Source organism: Hypanus sabinus, unplaced genomic scaffold (genome assembly GCF_030144855.1).
Source record: "Hypanus sabinus isolate sHypSab1 unplaced genomic scaffold, sHypSab1.hap1 scaffold_592, whole genome shotgun sequence".
NCBI classification, from domain to species: domain Eukaryota; kingdom Metazoa; phylum Chordata; class Chondrichthyes; order Myliobatiformes; family Dasyatidae; genus Hypanus; species Hypanus sabinus.
The window spans coordinates 278,938-289,135 of record NW_026781449.1 but is presented as its reverse complement, the minus strand read 5'-3'; the positions used below and the strand labels follow the sequence as shown (position 1 = coordinate 289,135).

General features: G+C 52.7%; 1 protein-coding gene across 1 annotated transcript in view; it reads right to left on the bottom strand.

The window, feature by feature from the left end:
- Positions 1-315: 315 nt before the first annotated feature.
- The window catches only part of LOC132389534 (keratin, type I cytoskeletal 19-like), a 104,224-nt gene continuing 94,341 nt past the window's right edge, over positions 316-10,198 (bottom strand). The window contains exons 2-8 of the mRNA XM_059962007.1: positions 9,225-9,307; positions 6,636-6,792; positions 6,371-6,532; positions 4,211-4,336; positions 3,402-3,616; positions 1,676-1,743; positions 316-529 (exon numbers count right to left, since the gene is read on the bottom strand). Of these exons, the coding sequence (XP_059817990.1) occupies positions 471-529; positions 1,676-1,743; positions 3,402-3,616; positions 4,211-4,336; positions 6,371-6,532; positions 6,636-6,792; positions 9,225-9,307 (870 nt within the window). The 3' untranslated portion in view covers positions 316-470. The remainder of the gene's footprint in view (positions 530-1,675; positions 1,744-3,401; positions 3,617-4,210; positions 4,337-6,370; positions 6,533-6,635; positions 6,793-9,224; positions 9,308-10,198) is intronic.

Below are 10,198 nucleotides of genomic sequence, written 5' to 3'. Positions count from 1 at the left end.
TCTTGGGTGAAGGGTGAAAGGTGAAATGTTGAAAGGAACATCAGGGGGATCTCCTTCACTCAGAGGGTGGTGAGGGTGAGGAGTGAGATACCGGTGCAAATGGTGGGCGCAGCTTCAATTTCAACACTTTCACCGATGGGAAGCGTGGCGAGAAACGGTCCAGGCAGATCTATAGTCCAGCAGGGACTAGATGGGCTGAAGGGACTGTTTCTGTGTTCAATGACTGTGTAACCTCACGAGGTTTCAGCCGAGAGACGGGGTCAGTGGTCCTTTGAAAACAGTGTTGCAGGACAGGACAGACTCCTCATGTTGGCAGGTTCTCAAAGCCTTTATTCGCCTCTCAGAGATACAGAGAGCAGAATAATCACTGGATATCTGTGTTAAGTCGTACGCGAAGGTCTTCCCCCGGCTGGTTTCCAAGGCCGTCTCTTGATTAACTTGTACAATGCTCCAAGTCAGAAGTCACCCTTTCAACTCATCACCTTCTCCACCACCGTGTACGTCTTGGTCTCGGTTGAAACGACGGGAGCTTTGAAGACAAAAAACGGAGTCAGAGGTTTAGTACGATGATCGCCCGATACACTCATCAATCAGCCATAAGACGTAGGAGCAGAATAGGCCATTCAGCCCATCGAGTCAAAACCATCATCCCTTCATGATTCATTTCCCAGCCCTCTCAACCCCATTTCTCCTGCCTTCGCCCCATCACCTTTGACGCCCTGACTAATCAAATACCTGTCAGCCTCCGCTTTCACCTAACTCTGGGTGGTGAATCTGTGGAATTCATTGCCGGAGACGGCTGTGGTGACCAAGTCGTTGGGTGCATTTAAAGCAGAGATGATGGGCCTAAAATTTATAATACCTTCCGCCATCTGGCAAAAGAAATTCCTCCTCTTCACTGTTCCAAAGAGACGTTGTTGTATTATGAGGCTGATCCCCCCCCCAATCCTAGACTCCCCCACTGTAGGAAACATCCTCTCCACATCCACTCTATCTGTGCCGTCTGGTCCTAGACTCCCCCACTATAGGAAACATCCTCTCCACATCCACTCTATCTGTGCCCTCTGGTCCTAGACTCCCCCACTATAGGGAACATCCTCTCCACATCCACTCTATCTGTGCCCTCTGGTCCAAGACTCCCCCACTATAGGGAACATCCTCTCCACATCCACTCTATCTGTGTGCTCTGGTCCCAGACTCCCCCACTATAGGGAACATCCTCTCCACATCCACTCTATCTGTGCTCTCTGGTCATAGACTCCCCCACTATAGGGAATATCCTCTCCACATCCACTCTATCTGTGCCCTCTGGTCATAGACTCCCCCACTATAGGGAACATCCTCTCCACATCCACTCTATCTGTGTCCTCTGGTCCTAGACTCCCCCACTATAGGAAACATTCTCTCCACATCCACTCTATCTGTTCCCTCTGGTCCTGGACGCCCCCACTATAAAATTAATTTATTGTAAGCGGGGTGAAAAATGGTGAGGTAGCGTACAAGGGTTCAATGTCCATTCGGACATCCGATGACGGAGGGGAGCCTGAAACATCGACTGTTTATTCCTCACCACGGGCACAGCCTGAACTGCCGAGCTCCGCCAGCATTTTGAGCGCTTTACCAAACTTTCTCAGCCCGACTGCATCGCGCAGCCGTGATAAAACGGCCTACTCACTTTTTTCCTCCGTGACCACCGTCTTCGTAACAGTTGATGAGCTTGACGTCTGGCCAGAAGACTTGCTCCTGAAAATCAAAGGGGGCAGAGTGTGACCTTGCATTGCGGGAAGGGCTGGGACTGGGAGGAGGTAGGAACTTCCAGGGAAACATGGCCTGCCACAGAACCTTAGCACACAACTCAGATCGCATCCCAGGCAAAGCCCACCCCACCATTGAGCATATCTCCAAGGAAGACAGCAGCATCCATCATCAGGGACCCCCCAACACCTGCACCTTGCCCGCTTCCCATTGCTGCCATCAGGCAGGGGATACAGGACAGTCAGGTCCCACACCACAGGTTCAGCAATAGTTTTTACCTCTCAACCATCAGGAAGGAGGTACAGGACAGTCAGGTCCCACACCACCAGGTTCAGGAACAGTTGTTACCCCTCAACCATCAGGAAGGAGGTACAGGAACCTCAAGACCCCCACCACCAGGTTCAGGAACGGTTATTACCCCTCAACCATCAGGAAGGAGGTACAGGAGCCTCAGGACCCACACCACCTGGTTCAGGGACAGTTATTACCCCTCAACCATCAGGAAGGAGATACAGGAACCTCAGAACCCACATCATCAGGTTCAGGAACAGTTATTACCCCTCAACCATCAGGAAGGAGGTACAGGAGCCTCAGGACCCACACCACCTGGTTCAGGAACAGTTATTACCTCAACCATCAGGAAGGAGGTACAGGAGCCTCAGGACCCACACCACCGCGTTCAGGAACAGTTATTACCCCTCAACCGTCAGGAAGGAGGTACAGAAGCCTCAGCAATCTCACCACCAGGTACAGGAACAGTTATTACCCCTCATCCATCAGTCTCCTGAAGCGGTGTGAATAATTCACTCGCCCCAACTTTGAACTACAAATCTTCCATAACCTACAGGACTCACTTTCAAGGTCTCAGCAAATCACGTTCTCGGTATTAATTTACCTTTTCTAAACATTTGCACGGATCGCCCTCTTTTGCATATCGTACATTTTAAAATCAGTCTTTGAAACGTACAGCTTTTCGTCTATTCGATTGTATTATTTCAGTTCTCTGTCAACAACGCAGACTCTACTCAGGGCAGAAGTGGTAACATGAGGGGGTCACACTTTTAAGGGGAGGAAAGTATGGGAGGGTTGTCAGAGGTAGGGTTCCTTTTTGACAGAGTGGTAGGCATTTGGAGCGCCCTACAGCGGTGGAGGGAGAGGCATATACATTTAGGGCACTGAAGAATCTCAAAGACACCCCAATACCCAGAGCCTGGACTGACACCATCTTACTGCCCTCTACTGAGCCTGGTGTCTTGTTTAGTATTTATTGTAATGCCTGCACTGTTTTGTGCACTTTATGCAGTCCTGGTTAGTTCTATAGTCCAGTTTAGTTCTTTCCTGTGTTGTGTTTTACGTAATTCAGTCTGGTTTTTGCATTGTTTCATGGTCCTGAAAATCGTTGTCTCGTTTTTACTGTGTACAGTACCAGCAGTTATGGTCAAAAGACAATGAAAAGTGACGTGACTTGACTTGAAGATAGCCACAGAGATGTTAGGAAAACGGAGGCTAAGTATGAGGGAAGGTTTGGATTCATCTTACAGAGGGTTCGAATCACGGCAGGTCATTGTGGGCCGAAGGGCCTGTACTGATCTACGTTCTAAGACTGGGTTGTTTCAGGTTCGAGTGTCGTCTGGCCAGTTGCTTACCCGAAGCCGCCCAGCAGCCGGCGATAGGTCTCAATTTCCGCCTCCAGTCTGCTCTTTATGTTCAGGAGCTGCTCGTACTCCGCGCTCATCGACACGAGTTTGGCGCGGATCGCCCCGAGCTCCGCTTCCAGCCCGTTGATGGTCATCTGCAGCTTGTCCCTCTCTCCGCCGAAGCGCATATCAACCTCGTCCAGGTTTCTCTCCAGAGAGGCGATCTGCGGGCAAGGAGCGAGCGGTGAGGGTGGATGGGGTTTCCAGTGACCGGGCCGCGCTCTCCCCAGCTGCCGTCCCTCGACAGACGCGCGTCGGAACGCAGCCTAAAAAGCTGCCTCACCGCCGGTACGGGAATGGCCGGGAAGCGCTCGGGGAGACTCCAAAATGTGGTCTGCAATGGGTCGACAAAATTACCCGACACTGCACCGGCCCCCTGCTTACCCGCCATCCATATACAGAATGGTGCTGGAAAAAGGGGACGGTAACACCGTGAAGGATCTCATCCACCGTGTTCACGAACTGTCTGTCCGACTCCCATCGGGGAGGAGGCTTCGCCAGAACCACCAGACTCAAAGCGGCCTGGTCCAGGAAATGCTCCGTGGCCCCACAGCAATCGTCACAACTGCCCAACACATCACCGGCATCTGCCTACCCACTGGTGGCGGGTGGGGGGAAGGGGTTTGTTCACCAGGGTCCATGGGAAGACAGAGCCCGTCTCAGGGAGTACACGTTACCCTAATAATCAATCAGTTAGTAGTCGGGTGGACCCTTCTCCTGCCCCCCCCCCGGTCAGCCCAGCCCGACGGGTCACTCACAATACTCTGCAGTGTGCTCAGCTCGGTTTCCAGCCCCTGACAGCTGCGTCTCAGCTCAGTGAGCCTGGATTTCTCACCGTCGATGGCACACGTGCTGACTGCCACCTCTTGTTGCACGGCCGCAAACTGAAACAGTTCAAAATTGAATTTATTGTCAAACCAGACGTATCATACCGTAACACCATAGACGGTCACAAACCCGGCTGGAAACGAGGAGGGTTGGGCAGAGGGCTAGAAAACACCCCCCACCCCCCAACGTCTCGGACCTGCAGAAGCTCCCCAGAAAACCCTGAAAGGACGGAGGAGTCTGATGAACGGAGTCAGCTGTCGGCGGCTGATTCTGTAGTAGGGGTGACGGGCACCCTGTGAGCCCATAGGTTGTGGCAACATTTCAATGACGGGGTAAGTGAAGTCATCCCCTCTGGTTCAAGGGCTTGATGGTGCCCCTGAACCCGGTGGTGTGGGTCCTGAGGCTCCTGTACCTCCTTCCTGATGGTTGAGGGGTAATAACTGTTTCTGAACCTGGTGGTGTGGGACCTGAGGCTCCTGTACCTCCTTCCTGATGATTGAGGGGTAATAACTGTCCCTGAACCTGGTGGTGTGGGTCCTGAGGCTCCTGTACCTCCTTCCTGATGGTTGAGGGGTGATAACTGTTCCTGACCCTGGTGGTGTGGGACCTGAGGCTCTTGTACCTCATTCCTGATGGTTGAGGGGATAATAACTGTTCCTGAAACTGGTGGTGTGGGTCCTGAGGCTCTTGTACCTCCTTCCTGATGGTTGAGGGGTGATAACTGTTCCTGAACCTGGTGTTGTGGGATTGGAGGCTCTTGTACCTCCTTCCTGATGACAACAGCGAGAAGAGTGACAAAGCTTAACAAGGAAGGTCTGTGTGAAACCCATTGGATCTCGGAAGGCGAGAGAGTGTGATTGTCGCGAGGATGTGTAGTGTGGCGGGCATTGCCGGCTAAACCTTTGCTCGTTCTTGGACAGTAGGCTCAATCAGTGTAATCTCCCTGCAGCGAGGGTACCTCCCCCCTTGATATCGACATTAGATAGGGCAGAAAGTCAGCATTTGAGTTCAGAAAGGTGTCCCTTTAGAACAGGGAGGAGGGGGAAATTCTTTACCCAGTGGGTAGTCAATTAGACCATTGGAGGGAAGGGTTAGATTGATATTGGAGTAGCTGAAATGTCTGGCACAACTTGATGGGCTGTATGTCCGCTGTAACGCTCGACGTTCTGTTGGCAAAGCAAGAACTGCCTTTGTATCATCTTCAGTGTGTTTTGTCTTTGTGAAACTGAAAATTGCGAACAAAGTACTCAGAAGAGTCGCCTGCTCCCCGGTGGGGAAGGTTCTAGATTGTTTGGGGACCAGAGGAAAGGTTTCTTGAGTTGAGGTGGTGGGACAGAGTCTAAAGTTTGGAGCCAGGACCTTGTGGAGAATCGTGAGTGAGTCTTTGCCTCAACAGCACAGAAAGAAGCTGATCGGCCCAGTGGCTCCAGAGGGGGAGGAATAAACCAAGTACAGGTGTCCCTTCTGCCCTTCTGCTTTGATCGTGTGTCAAATGTTAACTTTGAATCTGCGGGGGGGGGGGGGGACTGAGCAAGGATCAGCTGTGAAGGGATAGAACCAGCAGGAAGGTGTGAATGTCCTCCTCCTTTCCTGGTGGGGCATGAACCTGGGATTCTGAGGGTGACCAGTGTTGAGGTGTTGAGCCTTTGAGTGACGGTGCAGAGATCGGGATGGAATGACACCGTGACGGTGGAGAAGGCGCAATTACATCATGTGGGGTGGGTGGGGGGCGCGGGACGTCAGACAGGGGAGTTCAATTCCAAAGGCGCCTCCAAGTCGTCTGCTCCTCCTGCCCAAGATCTCTGACTTCTCCGGTTCCCTCCCGTATCCCGAAGACAGGCCGGCCGGTACGCAGGGTCAGCTGCTGATTCTAATTTGTCCCCTGATTAGATTAGGGTCGAGGAAGGGCGGAGAGGGAAATTGGATCGGCCACGATGAATTGGCGGAGCAGACACGCCACGGGCCGAATGGCCAGATTCTAACCCCTGTGGTCACCTGGACTCGGGAACAGGTGGGTCGCTCGGCCGTCAGGATCGAAGGGGCTGGTAGGGCTTGTTCTGCACGGAATCTCGGAATAAGTACTCCATTACCTGCTGTTTGTACCATTCGTCGGTCTCTGCCTTGTGCTGGCTGACCATGGCTTCATATTTCTTCCGAATGTCTGCCAGAATCTTGAGCAAGTCCACCGAATCATCAGCTTTGACATCGACAGAGACGTTCCCAGACATCTGAGACCTCAGGCTCCTGAGTTCCTGCAGGAAGGAAAAAAAATCAGCGATGTCAGCCTCCGACTCCCAGCAGTGACACGGAACAGAGACAACTCACAATGTTCGGGCAGTGACGCCCGGAGCTTACTTCTTCATGGATTTTCCTGAGGTAAATGATCTCCTCATTCAGGTTCTCGATCTCTGTCTCCAGCTGACTCTTGTCGAGGGTCAGGTTGTCCAACATCGTGCGCAGACCGTTGATATCGTTCTCAACGGACATCCTGATGGCCAACTCAGTTTCAAACCTATCGAGATGGGGAGAGAGCAGGAGATTCTGGTCATCGGTGGCCAGGGCTGAAGTGGTAAGGCATTTCCTGCCCCAAATTGTAAAATATATCTGGGCCTGTACTCACTGGAATTCAGAAGAATGAGGGCTGACCTCATTGAGACACAACGAACGGTGAAAGAATGTGGAGAGGATGTTTCCTATAGTGGGGGAGTCTAGGACCAGAGGACACAGATAGAGTGGATGTGGAGAGGATGTTTCCTATAGTGGGGGAGTCTAGGACCAGAGGGCACAGATAGAGTGGATGTGGAGAGGATGTTTCCTATAGTGGGGGAGTCTAGGACCAGAGGACACAGATAGAGTGGATGTGGAGAGGATGTTTCCTATAGTGGGGGGAGTCTAGGACCAGAGGACACAGATAGAGTGGATGTGGAGAGGATGTTTCCTATAGTGGGGGAGTCTGGGACCAGAGGACACAGATAGAGTGGATGTGGAGAGGATGTTTCCTACAGTGGGGGAGTCTGGGACCAGAGGACACAGATAGAGTGGATGTGGAGAGGATGTTTCCTATAGTGGGGGAGTCTAGGACCAGAGGACACAGATAGAGTGGATGTGGAGAGGATGTTTCCTATAGTGGGGGGAGTCTAGGACCAGAGTACACAGATAGAGTGGATGTGGAGAGGATGTTTCCTATAGTGGGGGAGTCTAGGACCAGAGGACACAGATAGAGTGGATGTGGAGAGGATGTTTCCTATAGTGGGGGAGTCTAGGACCAGAGGACACAGATAGAGTGGATGTGGAGAGGATGTTTCCTATAGTGGGGGAGTCTAGGACCAGAGGGCACAGATAGAGTGGATGTGGAGAGGATGTTTCCTATAGTGGGGGAGTCTAGGACCAGATGTCACAGATAGAGTGGATGTGGAGAGGATGTTTCCTACAGTGGGGGAGTCTGGGACCAGAGGACACAGATAGAGTGGATGTGGAGAGGATGTTTCCTATAGTGGGGGAGTCTAGGACCAGAGGACACAGATAGAGTGGATGTGGAGAGGATGTTTCCTATAGTGGGGGGAGTCTAGGACCAGAGTACACAGATAGAGTGGATGTGGAGAGGATGTTTCCTATAGTGGGGGAGTCTAGGACCAGAGGACACAGATAGAGTGGATGTGGAGAGGATGTTTCCTATAGTGGGGGAGTCTAGGACCAGAGTACACAGATAGAGTGGATGTGGAGAGGATGTTTCCTACAGTGGGGGAGTCTGGGACCAGAGGACACAGATAGAGTGGATGTGGAGAGGATGTTTCCTATAGTGGGGGAGTCTAGGACCAGAGGACACAGATAGAGTGGATGTGGAGAGGATGTTTCCTATAGTGGGGGGAGTCTAGGACCAGAGGACACAGATAGAGTGGATGTGGAGAGGATGTTTCCTATAGTGGGGGAGTCTAGGACCAGAGGACACAGATAGAGTGGATGTGGAAAGGATGTTTCCTATAGTGGGGGAGTCCAGGACCAGAGGATACAGACAGAGTGGATGTGGAGAGAATATTTCTTATATTGGGGGATTTGAGGACCTGAAGGCACAGGCTTAGAATAGAGGATCATCCTTTTAGACAGGAGAAGAGGAGGAATTTCTTTATCCAGAGAGTGGTGAATCTGTGGAATTCATTGACACGGGCCGCTGAGTTGGCCAAGTCTGACTGGATACTTAAGGCAGTGGTCGGTAGATTTGTGACTGGTCAGAGCAGCTAGTGGTACGACGGAAAAGGCAGGAGATCGGGGGGGGGGGGCCAAGATGAAAAACGGATCAGCCGCGATGATGTGGCGGAGCGGACTCCGTGGGCCAAAATGCCTAATTCTTTTCCTACACCTTACGTTCTTACACGGGAACACGAGAGCACAAAGTAAAATTATCAATGTACGTGGGTGTCACGAGATTCATTTTCTTGCCGGCATTCACGGTAGGGACCAAGAAACAGCAGAGAATCGATGAAAAGACCTCCCCCGGCCGAGATGAACAATCATCCAATGGGGAAGGTTAGGGGAGAGCAGAACAGGAGGTCATGGGTGCAAGGGGGGTAAAAGGTGTAACATATCGGGGTGGGAGGGAAGGGTAGTCTCCTTCACTCAGAGAGTGTGGAAGAAGCGGCAGCGCCGGTCGTGGGTTTGACTGCAAATTTTATGACGAGTACATGGATGGGAGTGGGCTGTGGGGTTTCGAGTCCGGGTGCAGGCCAATGTGACCAGGCAGAATAATAGACTGGCATCGACTAGACAGGCCGAAGGGTCTGTTTCTCTGCTGTACAGCTCTTCGATTCTACCTCACATTGAAATCGTTTCGGCTCCCCACCCACCCCTCACCTATCTGTTTCCCCACCCCTGCACTCGGACAAAGAACAAGCCTTTGCCCCACAGGGGTTGACGGTGAAGCTTTAAAAATAACGGCTCGGTACTAACTTGGTCTTGAAGTCTTCCGCCGCCAGTTTGGAGTTGTCCACCTGGAGCATCATTTCGGAGTTGGCTTGGACAAAGTCGTTGATCTGCGGGAGACAGGCGGTGAACATGGACTGGGTGGGGCAAAGGGGGCCGTGGGGGAAACACAGGCGCACTGTCCCGCCCCTTTCGGTGTCCAAGGTTAAACCCTGACCCTCAATTCCTCCCTCTCTCCTCCCAGCCCCCCGCCTACCTCAGGGCTACCTCTTCCTTCACCCTCCCCTCCCCTCCACCCTTTCCACCTCCAGCATTCCCTCCATCAAAGTCCCTTTTTTTTTAAAAACACACACTGAGAGGACCAACGATTGTTCTGAGCGGGAAATCTTCACTCAAAGCTGCAAACTCCGTATCAGCGTTTTATGAAGTAAGATTCCGACTGCAAAGAATGTACGCCCAGTTGTTTGATTTTAAACATTCCACCCCGCTCCCCTTCACTCCGCCCACACTTCTATCGCTCCCGCCTCACCTATCCCCCCCCCCCACCTCCTCCATTCCCCTTCCTCGCCAGTGGGGGCAGGAGGCGCATCGCCTGTCCGGCGCCAGCGATCGGGGTTCGAATCCCCGCCGCTGACAGTACGGAGTTCGCATGCTTTCCCCCGTGGGCCTTGGTGGGCGCCTCTCCAGGCGCTCCGGGGGGGGGGGGGGGGTGGGCAAAGACGTAGGGGTTCGGGTGGCTGAGTAGTGGGCATGCAACCTCCCCTGCCAACCCCCCCCCCCCCCCGAGCGCATCTTGGACTGGGTTGGTCGATGTCGCGAATGACGCATCTCACAGTACAGTATGCTCCATTGTCCGTGTGACGGGCAAATCTCTTCTTTAATCTCTGCCCCACCCTTTCCCCATTCTCCCACGGTCAGCAAAAGCGTCGCAACAGACCTCTACCATCGTAGTAGATCAGCGAGGTGTTTTGTTATGTCTCCCCCTGGCTGCGAGACCCAGA